The 12497-nt window shown below is 45.6% G+C and overlaps 1 protein-coding gene across 1 annotated transcript; it reads left to right on the top strand.

Moving 5' to 3' along the window:
* The first annotated feature begins 248 nt into the window (after positions 1-248).
* On the top strand, positions 249-987 carry LOC112879302. Its single transcript, XM_025943524.1, has 3 exons — positions 249-507; positions 601-682; positions 791-987. The coding sequence occupies exons 1-3, from the start codon at positions 264-266 to the stop codon at positions 807-809; spliced, it is 345 nt and encodes a 114-aa protein (XP_025799309.1). The 5' UTR covers positions 249-263; the 3' UTR covers positions 810-987.
* Positions 988-12497: the final 11510 nt, after the last annotated feature.

The following is a 12497-nucleotide window of genomic DNA, read 5'->3' as shown; positions in this document are numbered from 1 at the left end:
AAGAAGATCTTCGACGCGAATGCAACGAAGCTAGCTACTGCAGCACAAGAAACAAAGCCCAGACTCCGAGGCACGCGCGTCGATCGATGGCCCTATCGAGCAAGTGCAAGCTGAGGATCTTCTTGCTCATCGGCTTCGCCGTGGTGCTACAGCCATCTTCCGCGATCAGAGCCGAAGGAGCTCCTGCCGCGGATCCAAGAGCAGCGCCGCCGTCGGGCATCCCGCCGCTGCCGCCGCAGCCGAGGGAGTGCCGGCCCTGGCTGATGCGGATGATGCCGTGCGCGGGGTTCATCACCAACTCCAGCGTGTACGCGCCCGAGCCCTCCTGCTGCGGCGGCTTCAACTCGATGTTCGCCTACGGCACGGTCACCTGCCTGTGCCACGTCGTGAACGGCGACGTCGGCCGGCTCCTGCCGGCGCCCATGATCCACGCGCGCATGGTGGAGCTCTTCTCCGTGTGCGGCCACGACGTGCGCGTCGAGATGCTTGCCGCGGCGTGCAACCTGAGTAAGCCAGCTGCGCTCCTAGCTGCTGCCTATACACTTGCTTGTGTGGAATGGAAACAAACCTTTACTGAATTTGGATTGATCTAATGAACAGCGGACGATGTGCCGCCGATAGACCTTCCAAGTCCTCCACCGTCGACGCCATTGCCGCCGCCAGCGCTGTCGTCGTCGGTTATGTATTGTTTTTCTATTCAGCTGCCTCTTTTCAATTAGCTAGTTGCAATGCAAATATTAGTGTCGTATAATCAGTTCCGTTCTGATCAAATCTGCAAATCTGGTTGCAGGATGGCCATGACTAACTAGCAGCGACAACCGTCAATTCTGTCGTCGGGAGGATAATATATAATAGCAGTCGTTTGCTGATTCTGTCATCGGCAGAGCGTTTGCTGTCAGCTATAGTTTGTGCGTGTCCTCTTCTGGGTAAAGTACTATGTGATGGGAGGGATAATTTTATCTACTTAAACAGCAAGCTTGTTTTGTTATTCTGGGATGGTATACTAATCTGAAGTCGCTTCAGTACAACTGGATTCAGAACATGTCTTCCATTCTTTGCAAACCCAGACTAGCGCGTAGATATTTGAGCGCTCACATACTGCGCAGATATAGCAATGAGATCACATCACAGAGGCAAAAATTCTACAGTACTACTATCTCATGTAAGACGTTGGATAAATAAACAAAATCATTCCCAAAATAATGTCTGCATATATATTTGCCATCTTAGATTGATGGAGCAAACAACTGCTCCAATGACAAAGGGCACAAATAACTCTTAACTAATCCAGATACTTCTTCCTTGGCAAGAGGTTCTAACTCTAACCTATACCTAACACACTACTAATACTACGATGACGACGATAATGGATCTGCAATCCATAGTTCTTATTACTCTTGATGCAAGAATGGATCAACCTCTCATCTGCTTCTAATGGCGATCCAGCTGCCAAGAATACCCAAAGAAAACATGGATGTTAGATACACACACCAATTCACTGGCTCACAAACTAGTAACTGAAAAGGTAATTAAAGCACACTAACCCTTTGTTCAGTGGCGACGCTGTGGTGGACTCGGATCGGCATCCATCGGCGGGATTATGAACACGTTGTCACCTGTTTAACGCAACAATTGATGTCATCAAGTATTTATTAAAGTACAGGCATAATATTAGATCGTACGAATCTACTACGCATTCTAATAATATAACCATGAGACAGTCAATAAACTTGAGACTTACGATTTGCGCAGATGTCGGTAACATTGTCCGCTGTGAACTCGGAACCACACTGTTGCAGCAAGGAGGTCGCGCGCATGTGGTTCACCGGCGCCGGCAGGAGCTTGCCGGCGTCGCCGTTCACGACGTGGCAGAGGCACAGAGGCGACGTGCTCTTATCCTGGAATAAGGGCCCAATGACGTCGCAGCACCTGCTCGGAGGCGACGACACGCTGCTGTCGTTGCTGGTGAGGAAACCGGCGCATGGCGGCATGTACTTCGCCAGGCCTGGCCGACACTCGGTCACCGGCGGCGGCGACGGCGTGACGTTGCGGCAGGGGATGAATGGGATCTTTATCGGGAACGCAGGAGGGCAAGGGAGTATGGGCGGCAGAGGCAGGTCAGGGATATGGAAACCGATAATATCATCGATCAAGCCCATCGGGTGCAGACGAACATCACCGCTGGCCGACGGCGCCGGAGCCGGGGCGGCCTTGGCTGCTCCGCCATCCCGGGCCGCCGCAGATGGAGGCAGCATCGGCGCGACCACGGCGAAGGCGACGAGCAGTGCGACCAGCGTGCACTTGTTGGATGGCGCCATAGCTCTTTGTTGGATGGAAGCGCAGAATGAGGCTTTGGTTGGCTGCTTGCGTGGGATGAATACTGTGGGAGACGAGACGACCAATTTATAGAGATGGCCTGATACCGTGATAAGGTATTGCGATCAGGATGATGGCTTGCCGTTAGGAGATCCCTTGGCATGCCGTTATTGAGATCTGCGAGCAGGGATTACAACCGATAGTATCTTCTCAAGATCGATCATTTCTTCTTTTTGTTAGGGTTGCAACAGACATGCTAGCAGAATCAGAGATATCCTAACGGCATGGTGGGGGCTGGGGAAGCAACTCCTCGGTTGATGACTAGCTGACGGCAGACGATGCTTCCAGAGGCAAATATATTTTCCCGAAGCAATCAGTTCGTGACGTGTGGCTAAGCTTCTGCATCATCATGATCTTTATTATCTAGATAATACATGCTTGTTTTTGGAGTAATAATGCATTCCGGTTCATCAATCATTAGAGGACCGTGTTCCGCCTATGGACCTTCCTAGTCCACCACCACCATCGGTACATATTCTTCTTTGCACTTCACTATTTTCTCACCAAGCAAATTGATGTATAGTATATGATAATATGACTTTTATTTGTGTACATCAGGTTTTGTTTTTGCAGAAGGATCAACATTGGTAGCAGGGAGAGATTGATCAATTCCGTTCTTTTGCCAGGAGTAACTAGAGAGAGCTTGAATGATCAATTCCATTCTTCAGTCAGGAGTACCATCAAGGACTTGTTGTAGTGTGTAAGGGATAACTAGAGCCTCTTTGTAATTATTAGGGAGCTATATGCAAGTTTAGAAATATATTTGCCATGCCATTAATCAGGAGCAGTCATTGCGCTATGGAATCATATTGGTAATGTCAATACGTCACTCTATTAGAGTTTAGCTTGTGGGTTTTTTTTTTTCTTCTTTGCATTCAAAAGGACAGTCCCAACCCTGACACTATCAGGCAGTTTTCATATGTGTCATGTCGTATAAACACTACACATAAATTATACTCCTAAAGATATCTTTTTAAAAAAATGATTTTCCATCTAAAGATGTCAACGGGTACCCGATACCTGAAACCCGACGGGTAAAAACCCTATTAGGGGCCGGGTTTGGGTAAGATTTTGTACCCATGGATATGCAAACGGGAAAAAACTCATTCCTATCGGGTACAACGGGTACGGGTATGGTAACTAAGAACCCATCCCCGTTTACCCCGTAACCGATTAAGGGCAGGAATCTCACAACAAATAGCCTATTAAGAAGCAAGCCCAAAAAGCCCATTAAGAAGAAAACCCTAACCGAGCACCTCAACTCCTTCCCAGCTGTACGAATGTTGATATTTTGAATCTCTGTTGAATGCTGAATTTTAATCTCTGTTTAATGCTAAATTTTAATCTTTTGAATGCAAAATCCACGGGTATGGGAAACCCGCGGGTACCCGTTACCCATGTGGGTATAGGTATGGGTATGGGACGAACTCCTACCCGCGGACGGGTATGGGGATGGGTATGGGTACAGGTTCGCCCTGATGGGTATGGGTATAGGTTGGCAAAACCCGTGGGTATTATATCCATTGACATCTCTATTTCCATCCAAGCGCTTCTGTATACAACTAGCGGATAGAGGCTGAGAAAGAGTGGACAGGCTGATGGCCTTGAATTAGTCGTAGGGCCATTGTGTGAATTTGACACAAAGCCAAGGACCCGCAGGCACAAAAAGCCAGCCCCGCACCCAATTAGGTGCAAGGCTCAAGGGTCTGATTGGCAATTGCCATTGCCACCTTGACTTTCTAACATTGTAGTCAATTATCTCTATATGACACTTTGCCATACCACCGCTAGGAGATAATGAAAATACATGATCAACAAAAGTTTGTGTGTTGACCATCTACTCTCACGTAGGCATTCCGTTACTTCTCCAACCATCATACATCCAACTTCGATCATCTCCCATTTTCTTAAAGTAACTACTTCATTAACGAAATTGAGAATGTTACTTCCTTAACGATACTAAGCAAATAAAAATTATCAAGCATATGTAACACAAATCTTTTTAGATATCATTAATGCTATCACTACCGGATTCAGGGGCTTTGACACTCGGCAAAGCCCTAATTACACTCGGCAAAGGCTTTGCCGAGTGTAACACTCGGCAAAGGGTACTCGGCAAAATGTAAATCGGAAAAAAATTATTAGGGGAGGCATGCACAGCCAGCTAGTGACCCATCTAATGGGTTGCATATTTTTTTTCCGCAATTTTCCATAAGTTGTCGATGATAGGATTCGAACTCACAACCTCCTGCACACAAACAACTCCCTCTACCACTGCACCATTGAACCACGTGTGTCAACATTATATTTTTATTCTCCACGTATTATAATTAACCGAGTGTAAATTATTTGTTTGAGATAGTAACTAAATTCAAATGAAAAAGTTGTTAACTACAAAGTGGCATAACTTTTCGAGATCTATAACTTTTATTTTGGTAGTTTTTTCATCCGAGATCGTTTACAAAATTTGAATTTCAAATTTGAAAACTTCAAACGTATTTTAATATGACACAATGATTTCAAATCAAAAGGTTGTCAACTACAAACTTTCATAACTTTTTGAGATCTACAACTTTAATTTTGATGGTTTTTCCATTCAAGATCATTTGCAAAATTCGAATTTTAAATTTTCTGTATTCAGATGTAGTTTTTGTTGATAAGATGACTTCAAATTAAAATGTTGCCAACTGTAAAATCTTATAACTTCTCAAGATCTATAAAGTTTATTTTGGTTGTTTTGTCATTTCTTCATCTGACATGATGATTCTAATATTGTTCACAAATCTTATATATCTTTCTGATAGTTTCATAAACTACGAGAGAGATATATATGTTTTGTGAACAAATTTACATTTATTTTATCAAACGAAGAAATGTCCAAAACAAGAATTATGCATCTTGACGAGTTATACAACTTTGTAGTTGAAAATATTTTTATTTGAATTAATTTACTACTTAAAAATATAATTTGAAAATTATCTTTGCCGAGTGTCTCAAAAAGGCACTCGGCAAAGAAGCTCTTTGCCGAGTGTCTGTTTTCAGGCACTCGGCAAAGAAGCTCTTTGCCGAGTGCCCGAAAAAAATACGGGGCAAAATACTTAACACTCGGCAAAGATTTTTTTCCGGTAGTGTATATATTTTCTAAAAAACGAATCCGAAATCTTATAACAATCATAAATTTTCTACAAACAGAATCACAAATATAGTTACAATCAGACCAATCACATTTCTAATAGTATTAACCAAAAGATAATTACAATCAATAGGTTAATACCTGAGCTCGAGCAGGGGACGGCCGAGAGGGCGCGGGGGGCGGCGGCCGCGTGCAGGGACAGCCGCGGGGGTGCACGAGCACGGGCAGGGCCGCGCGGGCGCACGCAGGGCAGCGGGCGCGGGCAGGGCCTGCGGGTGCGGGTAGGGGCGCACGTGGGGCCTGCAGAGTCGAAGGGTCAGCCGAGGCCGCCGCTCCATCATCGCCCGACGATAGAGAAGTCCTGCGGCCGGCCGGGCTGAGCGTCCCTGACCTGCCATTGCCGCAGATACTTCCTTGCCCTCCGTTGTTCCCGAAGATCCCGCTGATCCCATGCTACAACGTAACGCCTCCGCCGCCGGCGACGACTGTCCCGAGGGAGTGCCGGTCGTAGCTGAGGAGCTTGATGCCGTGCGCGGGTTTCCTGACCATCAACGCCAGCGTCCCGGCGCCTCCGACCGCCTGCTGCGACGGCTTCGATCGTTTCGTCGCCAACCGAAGCAGCGCCCCACTCCTCTGCCTCTGCCACATCGCCACCGGAGACATCGCCCGGCTCCTGCCGGCGCCGATGAACCACACGCGAGCGGCCTCCGTCATGGAAGAGTGCAGTCTCGGCCTACCGATAGATGCGCTGTCAAGGTTCTGCAAAAACAACAGTAAGTCATGTATCTTCTTTTGTCATTATCATGATGATAACTAGAACTTAGAAGATCCTTGTTGAGCTCGAAACAAATCCGTAGTGATACCGATTGCATTGAACAGGAGACGAAGTGCCGCCGATTGATCCTCCAAATCCACCATCTGCAGCAGCAGAGACAAAGGCTTAGGGTCCGTGTTTCTTGCATTGTCGGTTGCTAGTTCATTTCTCGCCAAAGCAAATTGTTGTCTGTAAACTCTCTGGTTTTTTTTGAGCGCATATAAGAAGTTGTTGCCGTAAAAATCGGACAGTGATCTCACAGAACGAGACACTTTAAGACATGAAAACTCTGCTTAACTCCAGTACAGCTCCTGATCTCAAGGTTCGCAGTGTGCCACTCAAATTGACTTGTAATTAACAAGAAAAATATTAATAAAAACGTATCGGCTGGGATTCCGAAGAGTTCTGATATAGCAGGGGCCATTAAGTCCAGTACAAAATAAGTCATCTGCTAAATTTCCGAACCCGAGACAGCTAGTTTTAAAGCATTTTTAGTGTTATCAGCTAAAATAGCCGATCAAGGTCATAAACCTTATTAAAACAAGTACTTTTCTATAAAGAAATCAATCTAAGTGATAAAACCTAATTTAACATCACCATTGAAGGATCGGACCTCAGGGCGATAAAGTAAAAATCAGTCGGTTGATCTAACTATATTAAGGAACGAGATTAACACGTTTCAAGGTCAGCTCTATATCACATTATTATCAGCTTCACATATAAATAGTGCAAAACACTGATTCTTCACTGATTTTGCACAAAATCGTCGATGTTGGCTGGCATCGGTGACTAGGCCTAGCTCCGCCCTCTTCATCGGCTTCCTTATATTCTGCCAGATTTTATAAATATATTTGCAAAATTTTAATATATAGAGTCTTATAGCTAGCTAATTTGGCGCCATCAGATATGCCGTAGTCACAAAAAGAGCATTAGAACATAATAGGTTTTCCAATATAGTATTTTGACTTATAATATTGATGAAAATATATTATTTTAAATAGAAAGAGTTATGCATTATAAACATATTTTTTTGGTAAATTTAGTATCATAATTTTGTATTTGCTAGTTTCTACGAAATTTAAATGTTATAGGATAAAAGCTAGGAAACTTGCCAAACTACCATTTTAATGGACTTATATTTATGACCAGATGAAGTAGTTATTAGTAATTAATTTGACATAAAAACAAAAGATATAGTCAACATCACACGCATAAATCTAAGCCTCCGCCTCCACTCTAGCTCATCCACTTTTTTTTTTGAAACGAACAAGCAGAAGAGTTCTTTCAACTCTAGCTCATACACATTCTGCCTCTTCCTCGGGATACATATAAGAATTCACTTCTCCCTTAAAAACAAGATCGTTTTAACAAAGCCTATGCGCCCATAAGGGATTCGCCATATCGCTTAATGGATTTTCCTAAACATACTTAGTTAGATATCATCTGCTCTTCGGTTCTAGTCCAAACTCAGTTGTGGCATAAGCAGTACTTAATATATTTTTCTCCAAAACTAATCTAGATTGGAAATAACAGTACTACACGTCACATGGATGAGTTCAGCGGTAAGGTCTCTTCGACGTGTGTAAGGAGAAATAATCAAACTCTCGATCGATTTCAACATTGTTTTTGGATCCATCATGGGATGACATTATTTCCTCAAATCTGTTCGGCAAACTAATAAGGGCCGCGTATACATAAAACGTACAGCTACAGCGCAAAAGAGCCAAACGGAACCAAAGCTAATCATGAATACCAGTTGGCAGTTGCGATTTTGTCGGATCGAGTTCCTTTTATGTTACAGCTAACAAACATACTCGTAGACTAGCCGACCAGATATAAACAGCCGGCTTACTGTAGGGCGCAATTTCATTTTACATTCTCTATGTCAACACCGGTCCATGCATCCCTCCCTATAAATTGAATAAATTCCCTCAATGCCTCCTACGATGCCTTGCTATAATCTCCTGATCGGTCAAACGCTTGGATGGACCCTTAGTAACGATTTTATCCTTGCAAAAGACATCTCTTTGACTCCTGAACGGGTAATCATGAGACAAGAACCGACGGTGACCAATCAAAAAAGCAGAATTTGCTACCATATTTCAAACGAAAAGTATCTGTATCACCCATGCATACCGGACAACATAGACGACCGTGCGTGCTCCACCCCACCCCGAGAACATTCCATATGTAGGGAAATTATGAATAGACCAAAGAAATACTACCCGCATATTGAAGTATTTCTTCCTACTGCTGTCATATATCCTAACTTCATTCCACAACTCATGCAGCTCATCAATCAATGGTTGCATGAACATGTTCAAACGCTTATCGGGATTGTCAGGCCCAGGTATAATGAGAGTCAAGAACACATACTCATCCTTTATGCATAATGATGGTGGAAGATTGTACCGAATTTTAATCACTAGCCAACATGAGTAGGGGGCAACATTTGAGTTAAAGGGAGTGAAGCCATCAGTGGCCAACCCAACACGCACATTCCGCATGTCCAATATTAAGTCAACAAGATCATTGTAACAACTTACTGAAAAGTTATACTTCGACTTAATGGCCATTAACCGTGTCACACTAGCAAGCTGTGATAAAGTAGTAGTCTCATGTAATGATTCTTTTGATGATGCAAGCAGACCAAAATATTCCAGGAGCTCAGCATCATTCTCAACCTGCTCGATAAAATCATCCATCATTGCATCTATCCTATCTTCATTTTCCGCAAAGCTATCAACTAGGTTGTATGCCTCCTTCTCCTGTGACTTCCATGCTCGTACCACCTCTCATAATTCGGCATGAAACCAAACTTGCAGAGGTGACGCTCCATATCAATCTTGATTTGACGACGACAATTCCGACACTTGTTATATGAACACTTTGCCAAACCACCGCCTGGAGACAATAAAAATACATGATCAACAAAAGTTTGTGTGTTGACCATCCACTCTCGCGTAGGCATTCCGTTACTTCTCCAACCATCATACATCCAACTTCGATCATCTCCCATTTTCTCAAACTAGCTACTTCATTAACGAAATTGAGAATGTTACTTCCATAATGACACTAAGCAAATAAAAATTATCAAGCATATGTAACACAAATCTTTTTAGATATCATTAATGCTATATATTTTCTAAAAAATGAATATGAAATCTTATAACAATCACAAATTTTCTACGAATAGAACCACAAATATAGTTACAATCAGACCAACCACATTTCTAATAGTATTAACCAAAAGACAATTACAATCAATAGGTTAATACTTGAGCTTAAGCAGGGGACAGCCGAGAGGGCGCGGGGGGCGGCGGCCGCGTGCAGGGACGGCCGCGGGGGTGCACGGGCGCGCACAGGGTGGCGGGCGCAGGTAGGGCCGCGCGGGCGCACGCAGGGCGGCGGGTGCGGGCAGGGCCTGCGGGCGCGGGTAGGGGCGCGCGTGGGGCGGCTTGCGGCTTGCGGCGACTAGCGGGCGGCGGGCGTGAGTGCTGGCAGGGGCGCACGTGGGGCAGCGGGCGGCGAGCGCGGCGAGCGACAGGGCGGCGGGTGGCGGGCGCGGGCGGCAGGAATAGGAGGGAAAGGTGAGCAGGATAAAAAGGTGAGCGGCGGGTGAGTAGATAGGCCAAGTGAGCCAAGTGAGGCCGATGAAAATATACTTAATATACTTATTTTTGTCGGCTTAGGTCAAGCCGACGAAAATAAGTGCAATTTTGTCGGCTTTTTTAGGCCAATGAACTAATGCAGTTGTTTTTGTCAGTTTTCCGTGGACTGATGAAAATATATGTGGCCGACGAAAATGAGATGCTGGGCGACGACGACTTGTGCCTCCTCATCAGCAAGTTCCAGTGCGTCTACCACAACAGGCAGAGGAAGAAGAACCCTGGGTGCTACAACTGCGGCGATTTGAATCACTTCATTGCCGATTGCCCCAAGAAGTCCGGCGGTGGCCAGAACAACCACTTCGACAACTACCGCCACCGCGACCGCGACGAGGGAGGCTCCAACAAGGAGCGTCGGCGCCACAAGCACCACAGTCATGACTGGGGAGGACGCTTTGACAAGGAGTCGCTAAAGAAGCGCTTCCAGTACAAGGCCAAGAAGCGGGAGAAGGCCTTTCTGGCGCAGCTCAGCGACCTCGACAAGAGCTCCAACACCGACCGCTCTTCTTCACCGACCTCCGACGACGATGTCAAGAAGAAGAAGAAGAAGCGGGACAAGGAAGCCACCGGCTTCATCGGCCTGTGCTTGGCGGCCAGTCGGCGCAAGGGTTTCTGCACCATGGCGGGCGAAGCCGATGGTGCTCGTGCGTCTTCGGGTGGACATGCTACACCGACGCACGTCGACTCTTCTCCTGGATCCGAGAGCGATTTAGAGGTAAACTCCACAATCGACCGCCGCTCTCGACAACTAGAAGAGGCTGCTTAAGGAAGCAGCTAGAGAGCGTAGAAAGCTTAGGGCTGAGCTGGCTTGTGCTAGGGAGAAATCTAGTGAGGATGAGTGCACTGGCTGCATATCTCACATGAATGATCTTGTTGCTCTCTGTGCCAAGCATGATGAGAACGTCGCGAACTTAGATGTTGCTAAGACTTCGCTTGCTGACGTGTCTCATGAGCTCGCTAAGGCCAAGCATGAACTAGAACTGGTTAAGGATGCTCCTATTGTTAGCGATGTGCTTGAATGTGATGAATGTCCTATCTTTAAGTCCGATCTAGCTTCGTTGCAGTCCAAGTTTGCTACTATTGTGTGCGGGCTAGAGGAGATGAAGTCTAGGCCAGTTCTGCTTGGTGCTTGCAAGCTTTGTCCCACGCTTAGGTCGGAGCTAGATGAGAAGAACGCCTTGATTTAGTCTTTAGGGAGGACTAAGGTCGTGGAGTCTAGCCCACCTATTGACTGCTCTGTTTGCACTGGTTTAATATCTTATTTGGATAATCTTGCGGTAGAGAAAGCCAACTTGGAGAATGAGAATACCTATCTTAGGGCGATTCTTAGTTGGGTTTCTGCTAGTGAGCCGCAGTTGGGCATGATGATTAAGCAGTTCAAGCGGGGTGATGGGTTTGGGGTCGGTTACACATACACAAAGTCAAACTTTGACAAGTAGTATGGTAAGATCGGCAAGGCTGCTGGAAATACTGCTAGTACGAGCACGCAACCTTCGCTTGTTGACCCCGCAAATGGTGTACTTAAAGAACCACCGAAAGCTTTACCCTGAGAGAAGTTGCTTTGGTTTCGAATCTTGGTTTTAATTTGCTCTCTGTTTTGCAACTTCTTGATGAGGGGTTTGTGGTTCACTTCAAGGAGGGCTGTTCGCGTGTTTTGGATTCTAGAGGAGATTTGGTTTGCTAGATTACACCTCGCGATCGGGTTTTCTTGGTTGACTTTCTTGTTGCTTGTTGGCTGGTCCTTCTTCCGATTTGTGGAAGTGGCATAGGAGACTTGGACATTTGAGCTTTGATTTGTTGTCGAGACTGAGCTCACTTGGCCTAATCCGAGGATTCCCCAAATTGAAGTTTGAAAAGGACCTTGTGTGCCATCCGTGTCGCCACAGGAAGATGATTGCCGCTTCTCATCCGCCTGTTAATCAGGTGATGACCGCTCACCCTGGAGAGTTGCTACACATGGACACAGTTGGTCCTTCTCGGGTGATGTCAGTTGGTGGGAAGTGGTATGTTCTTGTGATCGTGGATGATTTTTCTCGCTATTCTTGGGTCTTTTTCATGAGAACCAAGGATGAGGCTTTTGAGTTTGTTCGAGACTTGATCTTGAGGTTGAAAAACAAGCTACCCCAGGCCATGAGAGCGATTCGCAGTGATAATGGCACAGAATTCAAAAATGTTCGTTTTGACGCCTTTTGCAGTGATCAAGGGCTTGAACACCAGTATTCTTCTCCCTACACTCCACAACAGAATGGAGTTGTAGAACGGAAGAATCAGACGCTGGTTGAGATGGTGAGGACGATGCTCGATGAGCATAGGACTCCTCGCAAATACCGGGCTGAGGCGGTTAACACCGCTTGTTACATGTCCAACCGCATTTTCTTGCGTGCTTTCATGCACAGGACTTCTTATGAGTTGCGATTTGGACGCCAGCCCCGTGTTGACCATTTCAGAGTTTTCGGTTGCCGGTGCTTTGTGCTGAAATATGGAAATCTTGATAAGTTTGAGTCTC

This window comes from Panicum hallii, chromosome 2 (assembly GCF_002211085.1).
Source record: "Panicum hallii strain FIL2 chromosome 2, PHallii_v3.1, whole genome shotgun sequence".
Classification (NCBI taxonomy): Eukaryota; Viridiplantae; Streptophyta; class Magnoliopsida; order Poales; family Poaceae; genus Panicum; species Panicum hallii.
Note: the sequence above shows the minus strand (reverse complement) of the source record. Positions and strands in the feature narration are given on the sequence as shown.

What these genes read in the sequence shown, in the direction of transcription:
- LOC112879302 (XM_025943524.1), top strand. Translation starts at nt 264, where the DNA reads ATGCGGATGATGCCGTGCGCGGGGTTCATCACCAACTCCAGCGTGTAC. An exon ending in TGCCGCGGCGTGCAACCTGA is followed by an intron (nt 508 to 600) that starts GTAAGCCAGCTG and finishes TCTAATGAACAG; the next exon opens with CGGACGATGTGCCGCCGATA.